The following is a 24480-nucleotide window of genomic DNA, read 5'->3' as shown; positions in this document are numbered from 1 at the left end:
ATGGATGCTCCTGAAGCCCAGGGTTTTGCAGGATGTGTAGAGAGCTTTATTCCTCCCTAGGCAGCACATTAAGTGCATGTCAGTTCAGTCAATAGTCATCTCTCCTGCTCTGATTAGACAGAATGGCAGAGGTTTCAGTCAGCAACTGAACCAAAGTGCTTCATTTTGGTCATCTGCTTTTCCAGAGGCTCTGTACCATGCAGACACCTTCAGTCCAGGCACCTACAACTCATAAGGGCTTTCCCATCAACATTCAGCACAAGCCTGGAAGGAGAAAATTTCTTTTCTATCACTGAGCATTCTGGGAAAAATTGATAAATCACTACACGATTTAGTGTATGAAGTGGCAGGCCAGGAGGGGGGAGTGGGTTATAGAATGAAGCACTGTCAGACCAGCACGGGGGTGGGGGAAATCTGTAACAGCAGGATAGCTTCACACGGCTTCTGGAAATTGAGCCACTTCTAAAGTGCTCAGCAGCCACAGCTCCTAGCCAGGAGGGAGGAGGGGATGTGGATTCTTCTTTGTTCTCAACAGGAGATGCTGGGTGGTGAATCCTGAAAGTCTAGCCCAGGGAGGGCAAGCAATTACAGAAGAGCCCAACCAATGTGTAAGAACAAGGCACCAGCAACTCATCCCAGACCCTTCCAGCTTGTCTGCACTAGGGTAATTTGCCCTTGTGAGTAATCCACCTTTTAGGAAAAACCAGAGCAGTGTCTAGTAGCAGGGATTGCAGCTTAATGCTGTTAGAGGGGGTGCAGACCCCCCACTTTAGATTAAGCTTTAAGGGCTCACATATAGTCCTGGGAATTTAGGCCATGGGCAGCCCTGTCATTGTAATATTGACATGTCTAGACATGACACTGAGGGGCCCGCTCCAAAGCCCAGACATCAATATGCATCTCTCCTTGTACACAGCTGTTGGACTAGGGTTGCCAACCCTTCACGATTAAGTTCTGGAGACTCCAGGACTTAAAGATTAATCTTAATTGAAGATTGTGTCATCTGATGAAACCTCCAAGAATACGTCCAACCAAAATTGGCAACCCCTAGCTCTGGCACATCTGATTAAACAAGCCACCAAGCAAGCTTGTCACTTAAGAGTTTTAGCTTTTATTTGAAAACGCATCTGTACATTCTCACTTCATCGATCAACAATGATGTGCTGCTCTGTGCTCTCAGCAGCAGGGGGCAGTAGCAACTAAAAGTTGACACAATGAGCTTTCCACTTTCCACAGCGCTTGGAAACAAGAGACAGAAGAGGAAACAAAAACCCACTAGCTTTTACATTTAACCTTTTCTGAGCAACGTAATTAAGAGTCAAGTCATCCTTTAATCACATGGGGTGGAAGGGAAGGGGGCTGGTTTACAAGGTCCTACATATTGATCACAAAATTATGCTGCTGAAATAACCTTGTGCATGGCTGTTTGGAAGAAACATGTAGCTGTTCCAGTCCTTTTTAAAAAGCCAGCGTCTTAAAACTGCAGTAAGCCCTTTCGTCATTCCCAACAGTCTCAAAGCCAAATAACGAAGGGAGCCCTTTCTAATAAATAATGATTAGAAAGAATAAATAAGATTAGGCCAAGAATATACAATTACATGGATTTTATTTGGTTTCAGAGGCAGAGAAAGTGGAGCTTGACTGCAGCTTTAAGCCTTACATCTGAATTAGCCTGAACACTTAGTAGTTTTACAGTTGATTGGCTGTACAAGTTAAAAGATCCAAATTCTACAGAGGTTTAGGCACACTTGTATACATCACCCACCCCAGAGACACATTTTGTGCAGCTAAGACAATAGGATAGTAATAACCTGATGGAGGAGGGAAGTGATCCCTTTTCAAGTCAAAGTAGAAAAGTAAGATTCAAGACCTGTTAAACATCGTAGTATTGTGGGGAATGAAGGGATGTGATTTTAAGACAAAAAGCCAGCAACACCACAAAACCCAAACCCAAGCCCCTCTTTGCAAGGTGAGATACTGGAGGTTCAGACACACAAGCCATTAGAGGATTTTATCACAAATAAAGTTTGTGAACTTCACTGGCAACGCCAAACCCTAGAACAAGCCCACGAGTGGCAGCAGCACCGCGCTGTCCTTCTACCCTGGCACTTGGAAGCCTCGACATGGAAATTCACAAGCGTCACTTTAAGCAGTCCTTATTTCTGCCGAAGGCAGAACTTGTTCATACCACTTAGGATGATCCTACAGCGAGATTTCATCTTCACTCTGTCTGGGTCACCAGAACCGTCCTCCCCTCCCATTCCCAAAACAAGAAAAATAACTCCCACACGGAAAAGAGAAAGCAATCAAGTGCAAGCCATCAGCATCCAATGACTGTTTTTTTGGGAGGTGGTGGGAAAGAGGGGGAATCAAACCACCAAAAGGGAAAGACTGACCCCCCAGGCACCTCAGCAGCTGATGGCACTGGGCTGCTGTTTGCTGACAAAGTCTGAGATGAAGTCAAATTCATTCTGTCCCAAGAAGAGCTCGGGCAGCTCCTGAATCCGGTCCAAACCCAGTTCCTGGACCAGAGACGTCAAGACCTCCTCATCTATGAGGTCGGTGTCCATAACATTCAAGGTCAGAGCGGGCGAGGGCATGTGCTGCATGCCAGGGTGCTGGCCGGGCACCACTCTGTACTGCGGCACCCCTGCCGCCATGGGGCCGCTGCTCACGCCCACCAGAGGGTGCCCTTGGTACTGGGTGTTGAGTTTCTGCAGGTGCATGCTGGCCATGAGCTGCTGAGCGCCCACGGGCCCCACGTAGGGCTGCGGCGCGCCCGGGCTGCCGAACATCACAGCGCTGGGGAGCGGGTGGTGGGCCACCTGCCCGCCGACGCTGGGTCTTGGCCGCAGGCTCCCATCCAGGCCGGCCCCGCCGTAGGGCAGCATCTGGCCGGCCGCCGGCAGAGTCCTGAGCCCGTGCGGGGGGGGGCCCTGCAGGCCGCCCAGGCGGTAGCTCTGGAGCCCACTCACGCCGTGGCTCATCGGCAGCATCCGGGGGTCGGCCATGGCGCGGGTCCCTGCAAGGCAACGGGGCGGTGAGGCGCTGCTCGGGGGCCCGCCCGCCCCGGAGCCCCCCCGCGGGACCGGCCCCCGCCCGCCCCGGGACCGGCCGCCCAGGAGCCCCCCCGCGGGACCGGCCCCCGCCCGCCCCGGGACCGGCCGCCCAGGAGCCCCCCCCCGGGACCGGCCCTTCTCCCGCGGGGCGCCCAGGAGACCCGGGACCGGCCCCGGCGCCCCCCCGCCCCCTTCTCCCGCGGGGCGCCCAGGAGCCCCCCCTCCCGGGGAACCCGGGCAGAAGGTCCCCCGCCGGCCACGTACCCGAGCCCAGGGGCGCAGACTCCCCGGCCGGCAGCGACACCCACCCGCGGCTCCTCGCGATCGCCGTCCCCAGCACCCGGCCTGCCGAGGCAGCCTTATATCCGCCGCGGGGGGGGCGTGGCCCGGAGCCCCGCCTCGCGCCTGCCATTGGTGCGCAGCTGCCGCGTCAGGTGGGCCCGCGGCCCCGCCCCTGCCGTGTGTGGGCGCGGGGCGGGGCGGAGCGCAGGGGGCGGAGTTCGCCGAGGCCACGCCCCGCCCGCGCGGGGCCGTGTCCCGCTGGCCCGGCTGAGGCGCTGCGCGGGCCCAGCCCCCGCTGCCGAGCCCGGCCGCCCCGGGGCTGCTGAGGCCGCCGCCGGCTCCGCGAGGCCCCGCTCCCCGGTAGGGCTCGGGCCGCGCTGGCTCCTGCCCCGAGGCGGGGCGGCCCGGAGTCCACCGGCCTCCCCTGAGCGCGGCCGCCTGGGAGGCGGCAGTGGACGGAGCCGTCCCCGGGAAGCCTTCCCGCCTTCCCGCCTTCCCGCGGCCAGCACGCGCCAGGGCAGCCCGGCCGGAGCCGCGAAGTCAGTCAAGGGCCCCGGGAATTAGGCCCCTAAATACCGCTGCGGCCCTGGCCTGGCTGCCTCCCGTGCAGTGCGCTGCAGCTCCGGAGAGCTCCTGCTCAAGTAGATGGGTCAGTCTCCAAGGTGCCGCCACAAGTCCTCCTGTCCTGTCCGCGAAGACAGACTCACCCGGCGCTCCTCCGAGACCTGTCATGCTGCACGTGTAGGCTCTGGAAAAGCAGGAGATGGCGAAGCTAAGCGTAACGGCCCCAATTTAACTCTCCCCCTCGTTTGCACAATACGGTCTTTAACCACCCAGTTACATGCTGTTACTCAGATAGTACAATATTAACAGACAGATTTTTCTACAGGCTTCTAAGGTGCTTCTTGGATATGCAGAGGTTACACTGTACATCTTGTGTATTAATGAACCGAAGGAGAAAATGCTAGACGAGTGTATCAAAAGTTGTTCATTTACCTGTGTTATTTGAAAAACTAAACATCGGAAAAGGCTGTGTCACAAAGGGCAGCGGAGCATGTGCTGGCAACCTTAACTCTGGTATTCTTGACTTACAAATGCTTAACCATGCGCTCTCTCTCTCTTACTGTGTTATTTTTTATTGAATATCCAATTATTGTGCTTTCTAACAACAGTTCAGATCAGATAAGGCACATGAGCCAGCAGCCCAAGACTTAAGCATCTGGGGTTGTTTATTTCTTGTGAAAAGCCAATAACTTTTACACCTACCTCCAACTTGTGCAACAGAGCCCAAGGTTATTGACCTTTGGGACATGTTGCAAAGACTTCTTTGTTTAAACGGGCTTTTGCCTTACCAGGTGTTTGGGATGGGTTTCTGGTGGTGTTTGGAGGTGTGTGATTGTCAGTCCTCTAATTGACAATGAGTCCGTTGTTTAATTATATAATGATTGGTTTTTTACCTTAGAGATTTTGACAAGTGCATTTTATAAATTCAATAAATACTCATACCTACACACATACATATATACATACATCTCTGCACAAACACCCACATACATCCACACACCCTAGGGATCAGCCTAGAGTAAAGAACAAAGGTTTGTAGCCTAGTATAAATGTGGGGAGTGTCGAAGCTTGCCTTTATAAACATGTTAAGTATGAGCTAATTGGCAATCAGTTTTTAAGGTAAAAAAAATTTAGTGTTTATACCACCCAGCCGTGCGCAGTGCACACACCCACACACACCCACCATGGCCCTAATCCTGTAACTGGCTCCATGTGGGCAGACCCCTGTGTCCGTACAGAGGGGACTTGAATGGGTCTCCATGCAGAAGCAGGAGTTTGCATATGTGATAAGCTGTAACATTGAGGCTTATGTATGTATTCATGGTCCAAAAATATGGTGAATGCAGAGTTCAGGTTGATCGTCAGTCTTGTGCCCTTCCAGAATGCCCAGTAACACCTATGCTTAAACCTCTGAAAGCTAGGAACTGAAGAGCTATAAAAAGAAAAGGAGTACTTGTGGCACCTTAGAGACTAACCAATTTATTTGAGCGCATCCGATGAAGTGAGCTGTAGCTCACGAAAGCTTATGTTCAAATAAATTGGTTAGTCTCTAAGGTGCCACAAGTACTCCTTTTCTTTTTGCGAATACAGACTAACACGGCTGTTACTCTGAAGAGTTATAGTCGTCCACACTATACCTTCACGTAAGCTTAATTCTACCCCTTTGCAAAAGGCCTAAGAGTTTCTCCCCACACTACTCCTGTGAACTTTCACCACTGTCCTCTACTTGCTCTGGAAGGATACAGTCCTCTGAGAGGAATGTGTTGGGGGATGGCTCAAAAGAGGCGGAGTTAAGGTTATGTGTGGGAGGTTATGTGGGAGAGACATTACCATATTTCTGGTTTCAGAGTAGCAGCCGTGTTAGTCTGTATTCGCAAAAAGAAAAGGAGTACTTGTGGCACCTTAGAGACCAACAAATTTATTTGGGCATAAGCTTTCGTGAGCTACAGCTCACTTCATCGGATGCATTCCATATTTCTGTATTTTCTGGTTTTCAGAGATTTGTGTTTGTTTTACTGTAACTCTTTATTTCCTAGTTTTTAAAGTATTTGATGTTCTGAAAGGGAACAAGACACTGTTGGTTGACCGTAACTCTGTGTTAACAGAGTTTTTGGGAAGTGAATTTCCCTTGTTTTTTGAGGAAATGGAGGTAGTAAGGGAGGCATGGCTGAAAGACACCTGTAAGGGAGGTGGGGGGATGAGGGATCTCTCTGGGAACATCTCACTGACACTCAGCTACCAACTCTGCCCTCCTTCTGGCCTCTCCATGCCTCAGGAGGCAGGAGAGGTCATGGGGAGGCAGGAAGGTGGTGACTGATAGGCTGTGAGGAGCACATCTACCAGCTGGGGACATCAGTGGAGAGTGGAGGAGAGCATGGTGGGGAAGAGGCTCTGCACAAGTCTGTTTAGTATAGGATAATAGGAGAGGGGTGAAGTGGCCCATTCATCTCAATGGGAATTTTCTTGGCTGAGTAAGAACCCCCTGAGAGATGCATACTGCCTGGCACAACATAAGAATATAAGAGCGGCCATACTGGGACAAAGCAAAGGTCCATTTAGCCCAGTATCCTGTCTTCCAGCAGTGGCCAATGCCAGGTGCCACAGAGGGAATGAACAGAACAAGTAATCATCAAGTGATCCATCCCCTGTCGCCCATTCCCAGCTTCTGGCAAACAGAGACTAGGGACACCATCCCTGCCCATCCTGGCTAATAGCCATTGATGGACCTATCCTCCATGAATTTATCTAGTTCTTTTTTGAACCTGTTATAGTCTTGGCCTTCACAACATCCTCTGGCAAGGAGTTCCACAGGTTGACTGTGCATTGTGTGAAGAAATACTTCCTTTTGTTTGTTTTAAACCTGCTGCCTATAAATTTCATTTGGTGACCCCTAGTTCTTGTGTTATGAGAAGGAGTAAATAATACTTCCTTTTTACTTTCTCCACACCAGTCATGATTTTATAGACCTCTATCGTATCACCCCTTAGTCGTCTCTTTTCCAAGCTGAAAAGTCCTGGACTTATTAATCTCTCCTCATATGGAAGCTGTTCCATACTCCTAATAATTTTTGTTGCCCTTTTCTGCACGTGTTCCAATTCCAATAGATCTTTTTTGAGATGGGGCAACTACATCTGCATGCAGTATTCAAGATATGGGTGTATCATGGATTTATATAGAGGCAATATGATATTTTCCGTTTTATCTGTCCCTTTTTTAATTCCAACATTCTGTTGGCTTTTTTGACTGCTGTTGTACATTGAGTGGATATTTTCAGAAAACTATCCACAATAACTCCGAGAACTCTTCTGTGAATGGTAACAGCTAATTTAGACCCCATCATTCTAGGGGTTAACCACACTGTTAACCCCCTTTTCCAGATCATTTATGAATATGTTGAATAGGACTAGTCCCAGTACAGACCCCTGGGGGACACCACTATTTACCTCTCTCCATTTTGCAAACTGAGCATTTATTTCTATCCTTTGTTTCCTATCTTTTAACCAGTTACTGATCCATTAGAGGACCTTCCCTCTTATCCCTCTAAGGCTCCGTGTTTGTCACGGAAGTCATGGATTCCGTGACTTTCTGTGACTTCTGTAGCGGCCGTTTGGCTGGCCCCACAGCTGCTTGAGCAGCTCGGGCAGCCCCTGGGCCAGTCACACCAGCTGCTGCTGGGGCAGTCTCCGGCCCCCCTGACCCCCAGCAGCAGAAGTTTGGGTGTGTGTGTGGCGGGGGACTCAGGGCTAGGGATTAGGGTGCAGGGCAGTGCTTGCCTGGGGGGGGGCTCCCTAGAAGGGTGACAGAAACTCCCCTCCCTCAGCTCCTAGCTCCTTGTGCAGCCTCCACCCACACGCTGCGCCCATAGCTCCCATTAGCCATGGTTCCCAGCTTGGGGCAGAGGCAGCATGTGGAGCTAGGAGCTGGAGGTTGCTGCTTCCCAGGAGCTGGGTAGGGAATCTGCTCCAGCACCACCAAACTTGACCCCCCCCCCAGCACCCACAGCTGCCTGCCCCAAGCACCCCCAGCACCCCCTCCAGCACCTATGATGCCCCCCTGAATACCCATGGTGCCCCTCCTGGCCTTGACCCCCATGGCGCCCCCCTGGGCCGTGCCCCCCCTGAACACCCACATCCCCGCCCCCCCCTGGGTCACAACCCCCCAGCACCTGCGGCATCCCCCCAGGTGGTGCCGTCCAAAGTACCCGTGGCGCCCCCCCAAGCTCTCTCCCAAGTTTTAGAGGTATGTAGTAAAAGTCATGGACAGGTCACAGGGCCATGAATTTTTTTTACTGCCCGTGACCTATCCATGACTTTTACTAAAAATAGCCATGACTAAAACATAGCCTTACCCATGACAGCTTACTTTCCTCAAGAGCCATTGGTGAGGGATCTTGTGAAAGGCTTTCTGAAAATCTAAGTACACTATGTCCACTGGATCCCCCTTGTCCACATGCTTGTTGACCCCCTCAAAGAATTCTAGTAGATTGGTGAGGCAGGATTTCCCTTTACAAAAACCATGTTGACTCTTCCCCAACAAATTATGTTCATCTACGTGTCTGACAATTTTGTTCTTTACCATAGTTTCAACCAGTTCGCCCGGTACTGAAGTCAGGCTTATTGACCTGTAATTGCCGGGATCACCTCTGGAGCCCTTTTTAAAAATTGGCGTCACATTAGCTATCGTCCAGTCATTTGGTACAGAAGCGGATTTAAATGATAGGTTACAAACTACAGTTCTGCAATTTCACATTTCAGTTCCTTTAGAACACTTGGGTGAATACCATCTGGTCCTGGTGACTTATTACTGTTTAGTTTATGAATTTGCTCCAAAACCTCCTCTAATGACACCTCAATCTGGGACAGTTCCTCAGATTTGTCACCTAAAAAGAGTGGCTTGGGTTTGGGAATCTCCCTCACATCCTCAGCTGTGAAGACCGATGTGAAGAATTCATTTATTTTCTCCACAATGGCCTTGTCGTCCTTGAGTGCTCCTTTAGGCTCTTGATCATCCAGTGGCCCTACTGCTTTAGCAGGCTTCCTGCTTCCGATGTACTTAAAAAAATTTTGCCATTACTTTTTGAGTCTGTGGCTAGCCATTCTTCAAATTCTTTTTTGGCCTTCCTAATTGTATTTTTACACTTCACTTGGCAAAGTTTATGCTCCTTTCTATTTTCCTCACCAGGATTTACCTTCCACTTTTTAAAGGGCACCTTTTTGCCTCTCGCTGCTTCATTTACTTTGTTGGTTAGCCATGGTGGCACTTTTTTGATTCCCTTCCTATGTTTTTTAATTTGGGGTATACATTTAAGTTGAGCCTCTATTATGGTGTCTTTAAAAAGTTTCCATGCAACTTGCAGGGATTTTACTTTTGGCACTGTACCTTTTAATTTCTGTTTAACTAACTTCCTCATTTTTGTGTAGTTCCCCTTTCTGAAATTAAATGCTATCATGGTGCGCTGCTGTGGTGTTTTCCCCGCCACAGGGATGTTAAATTTAATTATATTATTTCACTATTACCAAGCCGTCCGGCTATATTCACCTCTTGGACCAGATCCTGTGCTCCACTTAGGACTAAATCAAGAATTGCCTGTCCTCTTGTAGGACTAGCTGCTCCAAGAAGCAATCATTTAAGGTGTTAAGAAACTTTATCTCTGCTTCCAGTCCTGAGGTGACATGTGCCCAGTCAATATGGGGATAGTTGAAATCCCCCATTATTATTAAGTTTTGTATTTTTATTGTCTCTCTAATCTCCCTGAGCATTTCACAAAAGTTCTAAGAGGTGTTCACTGACCCTTTCATCTCAAGGGGTGTTCTTCTCCTTCTCCCAAAGCCTGCCCCAGCCTCTGGTGCAGAATACCTATTTTCAAGACAATCTCCCTCTGCATATAGACTTTAGAGCAATTTGAATATTGAAATCAGTTTCTTACTGGGGGCAGAGGGAGCCTGTATCTGAGGAACCCCTTGACCCAATGTCCCCGTATTTGTGGAACCCCTTGATCCAATGTCCCCCCTTTTGTGGCATAGCAGTAGTTAAGATAGTTTCACTATGGACCATGGATGTTAGAGCATTTTGAAAACTAAATGAAATATTGTGCGGAGGCTGTGTGTCGGAGAACCCTTGGTCAAATGACCTCAAATTTGCACCACAAACTCTACCCCAGCACCTGTTGTACACCTGTGCTCACCTCTCCGTCAGTCAGCCGCTAGGTCCCACTCCTTCTGGCCCCTCCATGTCCCCGGTAATCTTGAAGGGAAGAGGAGGGAAGTTAGTGGGTCAGTGAGGAGTGCATGAACCAGCTGGAAAAAGGGAGGGGCAGGAGAGTGGAGATGCAGAGTCCCCCTTCCAGATCTGGACCTAGCGGATGAGAAATTGGCTTGGCAGCACAGGAGGCTCAGAGAGGCTTGATGTGTCCCATTCATCTCCATGAGAGGTTCTCAGGCGAAAGAGAACAAACACCAGTTGGTGATGAAAGAAGCCTGAAACAATAGCTCTCAGATGTGTGAGCTGCTCTGTTCATCTCAGTGAGTGTTCTCATCCCCCTCCCATTGGCTTTTTGTGCCTGTCCTGTACACCAAGCATGTCTATTCTCAGTTCACCAACCCTATTTCAGTGCTTTGTGCCCAATGGAGACACCAAACATGTCTATTCCCAGTGCCTGACATAGATCTGGTCTGTCATGCCTGGTGCTGCCCAGCAGGAGTTCAGCAAGCCTCTCTGAGCAGAGAAGTGATTTATCCTGGCGGTGACGCTTGCACTGGCCTCTCTGGTGCTATTTTCAGTTTGCCAGCGAGAGCCTGGCCCCACACCATCATACTGGGCTTCAATTCCTGGCCAGATTACTGCCCACCAAACTGTCCCAGGGAGAGACTCTGGCCAATGGGTAGATGGCATTGGGGTACACTTGCAGGGTGTTGAACTTCCTTAAAAGTGCACATGCCACTCACGCTTCCAACAGGAGCCCCATCATGGCACCACAGACAAAGCAAAGGCAGGCTTGCCTCCTAAAGAAACAATTCCAACTCTTGGTCTTTGCTTGGCCCCGGAGCCACTGCACACACGCCCCTCTCTCTCTGGGTAGAGCTACACTGGCAGCGAAGGTGTCATTGCGGCACGACTAGGCATACCAGCACTAACTTGAATCTAGCTGGCAGAGGTGACGATAACAGGGTTGAGGTGGCAGCACAAGCTAGTCATGTGGGTATGTACTTGGTCTGGTAACTCCTGCTACTACATCTACACTAGTATTGTTATCTACGCTAGGTAGGTTACAGCTAGCACGGATATGCCGACCTACCCGCACGACAATCACACCTTCACCTGCCGTGTAGATTTAACCTGTTTGTGTCACCCAGTAATTGTCTGTGTGGGTAATTTTTCCATTATAGTTATAACCATAGTGGTATAATTTTGTTAGTAAAATTCCCCATATAAATAAGCCCTCACAAAGGAGTTTCAGAGGAAACAATAGCTTGTAGAAATGTGAACTCTGTAAGCAGAGGTGCTAAAACTTTTATACTGCAATCATTTTAAAAGTATGTCCTGGGCATTGGTAACATTCAGTAGCTGAGCAAAGGGGCAGTCCAATGATGTACATTTATGAGGGTCAGTGTAGAGTTATGTTTGCAGAAGAATATAATTTAGAGATGCTCCCTCATAAGGGACAGTATTATGAACATAGGAATTTGGAGATGTGCCCTGGAGGCAGGGGTTGAGAACACCACATGGCTGTGTGCAGCAGTTCACCAGAGAGGTTCTCCAGTTTGTTTTAGTAAAGTTGTATTCCTTTTTCATTCACTGCTTTGTTATTTAATGAACCCCAGGATTGTTACATGGTGTCAGAAATGCTGAATGAGAAGGAAACTACAGTCATTCTGAAATTAACTTCTGTATTTTCAGCTGAAAACAGAGACAAAGGGAGGCACCAGAGAAGCACATGGAGCACCAGGCACAAAGGCTTTTGCATGTATGTGGTGAGTACAATAGTAGCTTGACTAGCTTAAGGGGGAAAAAGCCAAAAATGGATGTGTTGCAACCTCCGTCCAGTCTGCAATTGTCAGGCAATGTTGCAGAGAACTGGAAAAAAATCAGAGATTTGAATTGTATTTAGCAGCCATAGGGGCAGAGGAGAAAAATGATAAAGTGAAATCATCAATCTTTTTGCATGTTGTTGGGGAGGAAGCTTTGGATCATATTTATAACAAGTTTGAAGAAGGTGAAAGAGTGAAGTTAAGTAAAATACTGACTAAATTTGAGGAACATTCATGCTAAAAAGGAATGAAACCTTTGAGACACACTCATTTTTTACCTGCATGCAAAAAACTGATGACACCATAGAGCAAGAATTAAGGAAACTCAGTAAAACCTGTGACTTTGGTGAGCTGACAGAGTCTCTGGTCAGAGATAGACTCATTTGTGGCATTAAAGACAAGGTGTTAAGAGAGAGAGAGATATGATAGAGGTCTATAAAATCATGAGTGGTGTGGAGAAAGTGAATAAGGAAAAGTTATTTACTTGTTCCCATAATATAAGAACTAGGGTCCACCAAATGAAATTAATGGGCAGCAGGTTTAAAACAAATAAAAGGAAGTTCTTCTTCACTCAGTGCACAGTCAACGTGTGGAACTCCTTGCCTGAGGAGGTTGTGTAGGCTAGGACTATAACAGGGTTTAAAAGAGAACTAGATAAATTCATGGAGGTTAAGTCCATTAATGGCTATTAGCCAGGATGGGTAGGGAATGGTGTCTGTAGCCTCTGTTTGTCAGAGGTGGAGATGGATGGCAGCAGAGAGATCACTTGATCATTACCTGTTAGTTTCACTCCCTCTGGGGCACCTGGCATAAGCCACTGTTGGCAGACAAGATACTGGGCTGGATGGACCTTTGGTCTGACCCAGTATGGCCGTTCCTACGTTCTAGACTGCTCCATGAAGGAGACTCAACTTTAGAAAAAGTTCACCAAATAAGCAGGGCAGTAGAAACAGTGAAAGCACAAGCCAAAGAGCTGAATTCACCCAAAGAGGTTATCTACATACTAAGTACTAAAGAACATAGCCAGAATAGGTCAAATCAAAGAGTGGAACCACTTGTTATGAAAACCACTGCTAGGGGAAGACTGGGTACAGATGATCATGTAGAAGTTGTGTATCACAGCATTGCCCCAAACAGTGTGTTGCCTTTGGGAAAACAATCATTTTCCAAAATGCTTTGTAGATCCCAAATGCAGAAAAGTCAAGTGTATTCAGTTAAAGACAATCTGGTTGAGGTGTTCTTCATAGACATCCTGGGGTCTAGCAAGCCTGATGGGAAGGACTGGATACTGCCTATGACTGTGAATGGAACAATTATTCCACTGCAATTGGACACAGGAGCTCAGGTTAATATTCTGTCTGAACAAGATTATGAGAGACTGGAAATAAAACCAAAACGGGGACTAACAAAAATAAAAGTCACTGGATATTCTGTAAGAAGTGTATCAGTGAAGGGGGAGGTGCATTGCTAGCATCAACCATAAAAACACCATGTACAGGCTCCCGTTCATTGTAGTGCCAAAAGAGGTTACACGAGTTTTAGGGCTGACTGCATGTGAGAAACTCAATCTGGTAAAATGGGTGCTTTCACTACAAGACCATATTGAACCTGGCTATGAAGCACTCATTCAAGAATATGATGATCTGTTTCAAGGATTGGGCTGCTTGCAGGATGAACATACAATCCGGATCAACAAGCAGGTCTCTCCAGTTATCCATCCCTGTAGAAAGATGCCATTTGTACTCTGTGATAAACTCAAGGCTGAGCTTGCAAGGATGGAAGCAATGCAAGTAATAAAAAAATTGAAGAGCCAACGGAATGGGTGAGCTCCCTACTCATTGTGGAGAAAAGTAAGGACCAGCTACGCATATGCTTAGATCCGAGAGACTCAACCAGGCTATACAAAGAGAACATTTCAAATTACCAACCAGAGAAGAGATTATGGCTCAGTTTACAAATGCTCAATATTTCACTAAATTGGATGCCTCTTCAGGTTTTTGGCAGCTAAAATTAACTGAAGAAAGTTCAAAACTATGGACATTTAATACCCTATTTGGGAGATACAGATTCTTCCACTTACCCTTCGGCATAGCTTCAGTACCAGAAGTGTACCATAAAACCGTACATATGATCTATGATCATATTAATGGTGTTGATACCTCAATGGATGACATAATCATCTGAGGGTCAACAAAAGAGGGACATGACTATAGACTTCGGGAAGTCTTGGATGCAAACTTGAATAGGGTTGCCAAATTTGGCTGGGTGTATTCCTGGAGGTTTCATCACATGACATAATCCTGGAGGGGTGGCAACCCTAAACTTGAAATTAAATTGCGAGAAATGTGTTTTAGGGGTTACAGAACTGACTTTTTTGGGGAGGACATTCTTTCCAACGAAGGTTGGAAATTTCCAAGGAAGATTTCAGCCATTGAAATGACGCCACTTCCCCAGTCAAAGAAAGATGTTCAGTGTTTTCCTGGGAATGGTTAATTATCTTGGAAACTGAACCAAGAGCCAGTGTTGAAGGTCTATGCACCAGGAAGGCCTATTAAAAATCTTCAAAGATGCTTCACAGTCTGGGTTAGGTGCAGTGATTTTACAGAAGCATGAAGATTGTTGGCAGTCAGTGGCATATGCATTCAAATCACTGACTGAGGCAGAAACCAGATACTCACGGATTGAAAAGGAGCTTTTAAGAATATTGTTTGCCTGTGAGAGATTTAATCAGTATATTTATGGAGAGACAGTCGAAGTTGAAATGGATGCAAGCCCCTGATATTGTTATTTAGCAAACTGCTAAATGTCTGTTCCTTAAGGATTCAAAGAATGATGATAAAGCTGCAAAAGTATGATTTGGTTGTGACCTACACACCCAGTAAATTCATGTTCACTGCAGATGCACTTTCCAGAGCACTTTCATGGTCTGTGTGTATAAAAACATCTGTATTTTCCACAGTATGCATCCGATAAAGTGAGCTGTAGCTCACGAAAGCTTATGGTCAAATAAATTGGTTAGTCTCTAAGGTGCCACAAGTCCTCCTTTTCTTTTTTCCAGAGCAGTGGCTCCCATGGAACCAGAAAAGACTTTAAAGACAGAGATGCAAGCCTATGTAGAACTGATTGTAAAGTCAATTTCCATAGCTAACAGGAAACTGCAACAAATAAGAGAGGAAATGGAGAAAGATGAATCGTTGGGAATCCTTAAAGAAGTGATAATTAAAGGGTGGCCTGAAGAAATAAGCAGTTGCTGTCCAAATATAAGAGACTATTGGAACTGCAGACATGAACTTACTGTGATAGATAGGGTGATTTTCAAGGGCAGTAAGGTTGTATTTCCAATGAGCCTCTGAAAAGAAATGCTACAGAAGATCAACGAGGGTCGTTTAGGAATTGAGAACTGCAAACAAGGAGCAAAAGAGGTTCTGTGTTGGTCGTGGATCAATCACAACATTACTAGCATGGTAGGAAACTGCTTTTCATCCTTGAAATACAAGCCATGCCAACAGGCAGAGCCGCTGAGACTTCATCCAGTTCCACAAAGATGTTATAAGAAGGTAGGCACTGACCTACTTACCTGGCAATTAAAGGATTATTTAATAGTCACAGATTATTATTCTCTGTATTCAGAAATCTGCACACTGCACAGCACTAAAGTAAGTCAGTGACAGCCGGCACAAAGTGAATCTTCTCCAGATGTGGAATTCCAGATGAAATCTTTAGTGACAATGGGCTGCAATTTTCCAGTGCAGATTTGCGATTTGCCCTAGATTGGGGTTTTTATCACAAAACATCAAGTCCAAATCACCCCCAGTCAAATGGACTTGTGGAAAGGTCTATATGGACAGTCTTCTTCTTCTTAGTGTGTGTGCAATGTGTCTCAAGTGGCATGTGACCATCAACAAATTTGGTCCACTGGTTGGATCATTAGCTTCCCCGGCCAGGGCTGGGTACTGACACAGAGCAAGACATGAATGCTGATCCATGACCTCCTATACGGAGAGTAAAAAACCGTACGAAAAAGACTTTTGACAGTGGTGATGATTTGTATAAAGCTTTATTGGTTTACTGAAGTACATCTCTGGAGAATGGCTTTTCTCCAGCTGAGCTGTTAATGGGAAGAAAGATCAAATCTAATTTACCAATTAGTGATAACTTGCTGAAATCTCATAATAATGAAACCATATGGAAGATGAAAGAAAATCAGAAGTGGAAGCAGAAATATTGTTTTGACAGAAGGGCCCGTGATCTCCCATCTCTTAGCTCAGGTGATGGAGTGTGCCTGAGGACTCACACCTCTAGTACTTGGGGCCAAAAGGATACCATTAAGGAGCAGCTGCATCCAAGGTCCTATGTAGTCCGGACAGACCAAGAGGACACATTTGGACATAATCAAAGGGATTTATGAGTAATCCCATAAAATTCCAGCACATTGACAGTTGAGGTGGACTCTGGCATTTCCCATCTGACTGATCCTTTATCATCAGTGCACAAAGGAGAAACCATCAAGGAACAAGGGAACAACTCAGACGCTAATGAGAGGCTGATACTGAGAAGATCAGAGCGGGAGATTAAACATCCTGAAAGACTCATAGAGACTTGCTAATGTGCCTGGAGAAGAGGTATTTGAGGAAAGTGAGTGATAAAGACTCACTTGAGAGTAATGTGTCGGTAACCTCTCCTCTCTGGTAGTTGACATATTTGGTTTAAGGAAATGTACTATATGGGTTGAGAATTTAATGCATGTGTTATTAGATAGTTGTTAGCTGTTTATGTGTATGTATATAAGGGTGACTTTTTTTTTCCTGAAGAGGGAAGCTGTAGAGATATGTTTGTAGAAGATTATAATTTAGAGACACTCCCTCATAAGGGACTGTATTATGAACATAAGAATTTGGAGATGTGGAGGCGGGGGTTGGGAACACCACATGGCTGTGTGCAGTAGCTCACTACAGAAGCTCTCCAGTTTGTTTTATTAAAGTTTTATTCCTTTCTCAGTCACTGGTTTGTTATTTCATGAACCCTAAGATCATTACAGTCAGAGCCTTAGAACTGTATTTTGGGAACCCCTTGACCAAATGACTCCCAATTTATCCCAAAATATCTGCCCCAGCTCCCATTGTGATACAGTTTTCAAGACAAATCTCCCTGTGCATGTGGATTTGAGAGCAAACTGAATATTTAAATCAGATACTTATTGTGGGGAGGGCTGTATCTGAGGAATCCCTTGACCAAATGACTCCAGATTTGCACTAACTTGCCCCTTGATGCTGATGAGGCACAGATATTTTAAAAACAAGCTGAGCATCTGGATTTTAGAAGTCTTTGGAATATCTATATTGAACGAAAAAGCTCTGTTCTTGGGGCCGAACTTCCCAGAGAAGCCCCTTTGTCGTCTCCCACCCAAAGAAGCACGAGGCCTTGTCTACACTGGCAAGTTTCTGTGCAGTAAAGCAGCTTTCTTAGCGGTAACTCCCGAGGAGTCACGCTGCCAAGCCATGTAGTACACAGAAACTGCACAGCAGCAGCACTGTAAAAAACTACCCCGACGAGAGGCGTACAGGTTTCTGTACCAGGGCTACAGGGCCGTGGTCCCATGTAGACACCGTGGTGATCACAGCACTGCGACTGGCCTCCGGGAGGTGTCCCACAATGCCTGTTCTTGCCTCTCTGGTCATGGGTTTGAACTCTGCTGCCCTGCCCTCAGGTGACCAACCGTCATCCCCACCCCGTATATTCCTTTGGAATTTTGAAAGTCCCCTTCCTGTTAGCTCGGTGACGCATGCAATGGTCTCAGCACATCCTTCCAGGTGGCCAGGCCTGCTCCACACACCAGGCGATCCCCCGCTTGGAGCAATGCCGAGCTGCTGGACTTCATCGGCATTTGGGGAGAGGAGGCTGTCCAGTCCCAGTTGCGCTCCAGCCATAGGAATTATGATACCTACAGACAGATTTCACAGTGCAGGAGAGAAAGGGGCCATGACCAGGACACATTGCAGTGCAGAGTCAAAGTGAAGGAGCTGCAGAAAGCCTATCACAAGGCGCAGGAGGCAAACCGCTGCTCCAGCACTGTGCCCACGAGCTGCTGGTTCTACAAAGAGCTGGACGCAATACTCGGTGGCGACCCCACCTCCACTGTAAAGGCCACTGTTGCATCCGATGAAGTGAGCTGTAGCTCACGAAAGCTTATGCTCAAATAAATTTGTTAGTTTCTAAGGTGCCACCCAGGGAAACCCATAGGCAGAGGATGACTCTGAGGTCAGAGATGCATGCAGCCAGGAGCTCTTTTCTACCCCGGAGGAGGCTAGCCGGTCACAGCTGTCAGATCTTGGCGAAGCGCAAACAGGAGAGGAGGCCCCTGGTAAGTGGATTTGATTTTGGGAATTGCTGAAGCGAGTTGTTGGGGCAGGAGGGTTGCAGACAGCATGCTTGTGTCTGTATGATGCGCGTACCACTTCATGCCTAGACTGAGCGGTGGAACAGGGAGTTGATTGACTCCCTCACTTCACTTCATGGGAATCTGCCTCAGAGATCTCCAGGAAACTCTCATGGAGATACTGTGCAATCCGCTGCTGCAGGTTCTTCGGCAGAGCTGCTTTGTTTCTTGCCCCATTAACGTCTGCGCCACTCTGCCATCACTGGCGGGGGACCATTGCTGCACGCAGGGGAGCTGCATAAGGGCCAGGCAGAAACCGCAGACTTGGAGAAGACCCTTCCTTGATTCCCTGCTCACCCTCAGCAGCGGGGTATCTTCCGTAATGAACACAGCCTGTGGAAAATGTGGGGACAGGAATGATTATCAGGCCCCCACTACGGTGCTGGCTCTCCCCAACAGCCACAAGCCCAGTGTACAGCAGGGTCCAGGAACACTGACTTACCCTGCCCCGCGGCTACTCACCATTTTGGGGGTCTTGTGGCTCATGTGTGTGTGCCTGGGGTCAGCCAGTTAGTGACAGGTATGTGAATAGTGGCTGTGTTTTATCACTGAATCAGTGTTCTCTGTATTGCAAACAATACTTCTCTTGTAAAATGTTGCATTTTGGCTTCACAGAAATGACCTTGGGAACCCAGCCTCCCTCTTTATTATTGCTAGCTGAATGGCTGTGCAGAATTACAAAGAGGCCACGAAGAACTAAGGAGGACTTTCTGTGTGAGGTTATGATGCACTCCACCACCGAGAAACAGGAATTGAAGGAGTGGCAGGACAACGAGAAGAGGGACCGAAAGGAGAATGCGGCGTGCCAGAATGAAGCCATGGAGCAGCTCTTAAACGTTATGGAGTGCCAAGTGGTCACACTCCAGGTGATCCTAGCACTGTAAACCAAGCAGCTCTGTGCACACTCTCCCCTGCAGCCACTGTCACAAAACTCTTTCCCACATGCCCCCCAGACACCGCTAACACACTCTTATCAACCTCCTGCTTCCAGTCTGTATCCACGGCATTCCACTCCTGCCCCATCACAGTCCAGCCCTGCGGACTCCCAGTACCCACTGCACTCAACACCTGTCCCTCTGCAGTTTAGCCCTGTTGAAGTACGGCACCGCTGCATTGTACTCCAAAGGAGAAGGTTGGATATGATCCCTGGACATACACAAATCGTTAGCCGTCCCGGGACCCCACCTCCTCCTGGGACTTTCCCTTCCCCCTCAGTGCTGATGTGTTTTTTTGTTTGTCTCTCTCCTCTGGTGGTTGTTTTTTAATAAAATAATTGTGTTGGTTTGAAAGCAATCTTTATTCTATTAATTGAAAGCAAACAGAGCCCTGCAAAGCAACAGACAATTATCTTAAACCTTCATATTGCATTGTCTGCACCAATCACAATCACCTCCTAGAATTACAAGCACTGCACTCCCTAGCATAGCAACAATATTAGTGGCTTTCCGCTTCAAATTGCTGCCTCAAGGCATCCCTGATCCTTATGGCCCTGCGCTGCGCCCCTCTAATAGCCCTGGTCTCTGGCTTTTCCAATTCAGCCTCCAGGCACTGAGCTTCAGCGGTCCAGCCCTGAGTGAAGCTTTCATGCTTCCCTTCACAAATATTATGGAGTGTACAGCACGCAGCTATAAGCATAGGAATATTGTAATCAGCCAGGTCCAGCTGCCCATAGAGGCAGCACCAGTGGGCCTTTAAGCGGCCAAAAGCACACTGAACAGTCATTTTGCACTTGCTCAGTGTTAGGATATAGATATTCAGGCCTGTCTGTAAAGGCCTATACTCTAAGAATTTAGGTGTATTCTTATCACTTAGAATAAAAGAAAGAATCAAAATCACTGTCTGCCGGTGTAAGGGCCTTCTCTTACTGTGACAGTCTGAGGCCCTGCTCTTAGGCTAAGGCCTTTGGCTAAGCAGCCATAAGCTGGGAAGCGAATGGTCACATTCCAAACTAGTCACATTGAAATAAGGCAATCTGGGGCTGTTAGAAAGGTGATCTGGCCTATCACCTCCAGAGAAAGGGAAGTGCCTAGAAGATGTAAAAGGAAACTTAGTTTGTTAGCATCCTGTCTGGCAAGAACTCACTTATCAATATCTTGGATTTGAAATCCTCATTTCTGTGTTGTTCTATCACTGTAGTCCCCACTTCCCTATTCGCAAAAAGAAAAGGAGTACTTGTGGCACCTTAGAGACTAACCAATTTATTTGAGCATAAGCTTTCGTGAGCTACAGCTCACTTCATCGGATGCATACCGTGGAAACTGCAGCAGACTTTATATATACACAGAGAATATGAAACAATACCTCCTCCCACCCCACTGTCCTGCTGGTAATAGCTTATCTAAAGTGATCATCAGGTGGGCCATTTCCAGCACAAATCCAGGTTTTCTCACCCTCCACCCCCCACACAAATTCACTGTCCTGCTGGTGATAGCCCATCCTGCAGGAGAGTGAATTTGTGTGGGGGGGTGGAGGGTGAGAAAACCTGGATTTGTGCTGGAAATGGCCCACCTGATGATCACTTTAGATAAGCTATTACCAGCAGGACAGTGGGGTGGGAGGAGGTATTGTTTCATATTCTCTGTGTATATATAAAGTCTGCTGCAGTTTCCACGGTATGCATCCGATGAAGTGAGCTGTAGCTCACGAAAGCTTATGCTCAAATAAATTGGTTAGTCTCTAAGGTGCCACAAGTACTCCTTTTCTTTTTGCGAATACAGACTAACACGGCTGTTACTCTGAAACCTGTCACTTCCCTATTGTTTGTCTGTATAATCTCTGTCTGGTTCTGTGATTGTTTCTGTCTGCTGTATAATTAAGTTTGCTGGGTGTAAACTAATTAAGGTGGTGGGATATAATTGGTTAAATCATGTTACAATATGTTAGGGTTGCTTAGTTAAATTTCAGTAAAATGATTGGTTAAGGTATAGCTAAGCAGAACTCAAGTTTTACTATATAGTCTGCAGTCAATCAGGAAGTAAGGTGTGGGGAATGGGAGTGGGGAAATTGGAATCATGTTTTGCTAAGGGGGGGAATGGGAACAGGGACACAGATAAGGCTCTGTGGTGTCAGAGCTGGGAAGGGGGACACTGAGGAAGGAAACTGGAATCATGCTTGCTGGAAGTTCACCCCAGTAAACATGGGATTGTTTGCACCTTTGGACTTCGGGTATTGTTGCTCTCTGTTCATGCAAGAAGAACCAGGGAAGTAAGCGGGTGAAGGAATAGGCCCCCTAACACTCAGCCTGTTGTTGAACCGCTCCTTGCTGCTGTCAAGGTGTGCCCCATTTATGGCTTCATAAGGCACGGCATTAAGGCGTAGGTGGGGTCTACCAGGATCACAATGGGCATTTCGACTTCCCCTGCGGTGATCTTCTGGTCTGGGAAGAAAGTCCCTGATTGCAGCTTCCTGAACAGGCAAGTGTTCTGAAAGATGCGTGCGTCATGCACCTTTCTGGACCAGCCTGCGTTAATGTCCATGAAATGCCCACCATGATCCACAAGTGCCTGGAGAACCATAGAGAAATATCCCTTCCAATTAATGTACTTGGTGGCTAGGTGGTCTGATGCCAGAATTGGAATATGCGTGCCATCTATCACCCCTCCGCAGTTAGGAAAGCCCATTTGTGCAAAGCCATCCACAATGTCACGCATGTTGCCCAGAGTCATGGTCTTTTGGAGCAGGATGTGATGAATGGCCCTGCACACATCGGTCGACACGAGTCAAACGGTCGACTTTCCCACTCTGAACTGGTTAGCGGCCAATCGGTAGCAGTCTGGAGTAGCCAGCTTGCACAGTGCAATCGCCATGTGCTTCTCCAGTGGCAGGGCAGCTCTCATTCTTGTGTCCTTGCGCCGCAGGGCTGGGGCGAGCTCATCACACAGTCCCATGCGTGTGGCTTTCCTCATTCGAAAGTTCTGCAGCCACTGCTTGTCATCGCAGACGTACATGACAATGTGATCCCACCACTCAGTGCTTGTTTCCCGAGCCCCAGTGTGGTGTTCCACAAGCAATGAATGCCACAAGCAATCTCGTGTCAGTAGCTAGTACGCGTGGCGAGATCAGTGTCGCACTCCTCTCGCCTTTGTAGTTTAAGGAATAACTCCACTGCCACTCATGATGTGTTAGAGCAAGCAGCATCCTGGTCAGCAGTGCGGGATCCATTTCTGCAGACCGAAGAGGCAGAGCGTGCTGTACACAAACCGTTGAAAGATGGCACCAAATGTGGACGGAAGCCCAGGGATTGCTGGGATGCGAAGCAATGCATCACGGGGCATTGGGACAGGACCCAGGATGCCCCGCGACCCCCTCCGCCTTCCCACAGCTCTTAGCAGCAGAGGAGGAAGAGATGCTCTGTGGGACAGCTGCCCAGACTGCACCGCTCCGAATACAGCTGCCAAGTGCTGCAAGTGTGAACATGCTATTGTGCAGGAAGCTGACAGTGTGAACACACAACAGCGGTTTCCCTTCAGCGCTCTCTGAGCCGCGCTGTCACTCTGCCAGTGTAGACTCTCTGCCTGAGATAGCGAGCAGGACTACGCACTGGGACTGTTCTCAGAAATCTGCTGAGGGCAGCACTTGCAGTCAACACATATGGCTCATGTTCAATGACTCCAGCATGTTGCCCTGAGTTTCAGAGCAGCAACAGGCGTACAGCGTATACACAGATCACTCTCACCTAAGTTTGAACCGCCTCACAGATCTAATTTTATCTCTAAATAAATCTTGAACTATTGCTTCCTCTAAAGGGCAGTGGGTGCGGGTCATTTGTTGAGTTGAAACCTGAGCAGGTGAAATCAGCTTGGGATGGATCAATGCAATAGGCCAAGGTTCAAGTGTTTGCAAAAAAAACTTTATAATAATCATACAGTTCTGATGGCATGTGACTTTATTTAGTGGCCCTGTATCTTGAGAACCTCTTACTAAAGCAACCACAGAGCTGAATGACTAAGCCTACCCTGTGTCCCAATGAGGCACAGCAAATTTCCAGGCAATCTCAGTATGCTGGTGGATTTCAGAGACCTTGAAAAATCAGATTTAAAACATTAAGGTAGTTTCAACCTTACCTATAGAGGAGCTACTGCCCCACTGTAATACAGCAATGAACTAGCCAGTGTGCATATGTGTTTGTGCATGTATGTGTGTGCACGTGTGTTTGTGTGTGCATGTATTCACACAATTTACCTTTACTGTATGGAATCAGATCTACTCAGCTGGGAGTCATGGGCTCTGCACTGCTAACAGTCGATGGAGCAGGAGTATCTGTGGGGCTGAGCATGTGTTACTGATGATCTAGGTGTAAGTCAGTCACTCTTTGTATATCTGTGGCTCCTTTCCCTTATACAGCTGCTATATTTGTCTGGTGACAAACTCCTTTCTCCTTTCACTTCATATGCAGAAGCCCTTGCTCCACGGGTCCCCTGGGGGTAGATTGTAGCTCTCCCTCTGCTGGAATGGTGGAATTCTCAGCAATGAGTTTTCTTCCTTATTTGATCGGATGTATTCTTATGCAAATAAATTTGTTAGACTCTAAGGTGCCACAAGTACTCCTTTTCTTTTTGCGAATACAGACGAACACGGCTGCTACTCTGAAACCTTCCTTATTTGTTTATACCAGGCAGAATATTTGTTTCAAGGGAGTTTACACTGCAAGACTTTCCCTGTACTGCTTTTATTGAAAGTTTTTATACCTGATATCTCACTATGGTAGCATATCAAATGTTCATTGTTAGTTATTAGAATTCTCTATGTTGTCCTTTGAAAGGAGCTGTAATGAAAATCTGATACACGCTGCATGTTGTGTGTATAACACTTTCCAAGCTGATTAGTTTATTGACAATCAGGAGAAAAGAATGGAATGTAATTCAGGCTTATTTTGATTTTGGACAATCACAATGATTTAAAAACAACATTTCAGTTGAATGTAAGTGGTTCAGTGCAGGTTATGAGGCTATAAAAACAGCTGGGAGAAAACATAGGCAAAGTTTCTTGAGTTTGGCTTTAAGTCAATATGTCAACAAGCCAAGCTTTGGAAGTTATAATAAATATGAAGCAAGTTCTAATGTAATGTTGTGTCTCACGTTAGCATAGGCCAATGGGGACTGGTGCTGTTTCT

At 47.3% G+C, this 24480-nt stretch overlaps 1 protein-coding gene and 1 long non-coding RNA gene across 4 annotated transcripts; one reads left to right on the top strand and one right to left on the bottom strand.

The window, feature by feature from the left end:
* Window positions 1-1088: 1088 nt before the first annotated feature.
* Window positions 1089-3454, bottom strand: CITED4 (Cbp/p300 interacting transactivator with Glu/Asp rich carboxy-terminal domain 4). The gene is made up of 2 exons (XM_084652322.1): window positions 3324-3454; window positions 1089-3022 (listed from the first exon to the last, which is right to left on the bottom strand). Exon 2 carries the CDS (start codon window positions 3009-3011, stop codon window positions 2409-2411), a length of 603 nt encoding a protein of 200 aa, XP_084508448.1. The 5' UTR covers window positions 3012-3022; window positions 3324-3454; the 3' UTR covers window positions 1089-2408.
* Window positions 3455-3712: 258 nt separating this feature from the next.
* Window positions 3713-19616, top strand: LOC311533139. 3 transcript variants are annotated; one of them, XR_014714511.1, is made up of 4 exons: window positions 3713-4418; window positions 11802-11875; window positions 18142-18293; window positions 18984-19616. It is a non-coding gene; the product is annotated as an uncharacterized lncRNA (long non-coding RNA). The 3 variants fall into 3 exon arrangements; XR_014714510.1 differs by having other exon boundaries at window positions 11802-11868; window positions 18142-19616; XR_014714512.1 differs by having other exon boundaries at window positions 18142-19616.
* The last annotated feature ends 4864 nt before the right edge of the window (window positions 19617-24480 follow it).

The sequence above is a fragment of the Lepidochelys olivacea genome (genome assembly GCF_965140295.1).
Source record: "Lepidochelys olivacea isolate rLepOli2 genome assembly, chromosome: 19".
Taxonomy (NCBI): domain Eukaryota; kingdom Metazoa; phylum Chordata; order Testudines; family Cheloniidae; genus Lepidochelys; species Lepidochelys olivacea.
The sequence above is the reverse complement of the archived record's forward strand: the minus strand, read 5'-3'. Positions and strand labels throughout refer to the sequence as shown.

Coding starts and splice junctions, on each gene's coding strand:
- CITED4 (XM_084652322.1), bottom strand. CDS start 3,011: ATGGCCGACCCCCGGATGCTGCCGATGAGCCACGGCGTGAGTGGGCTC.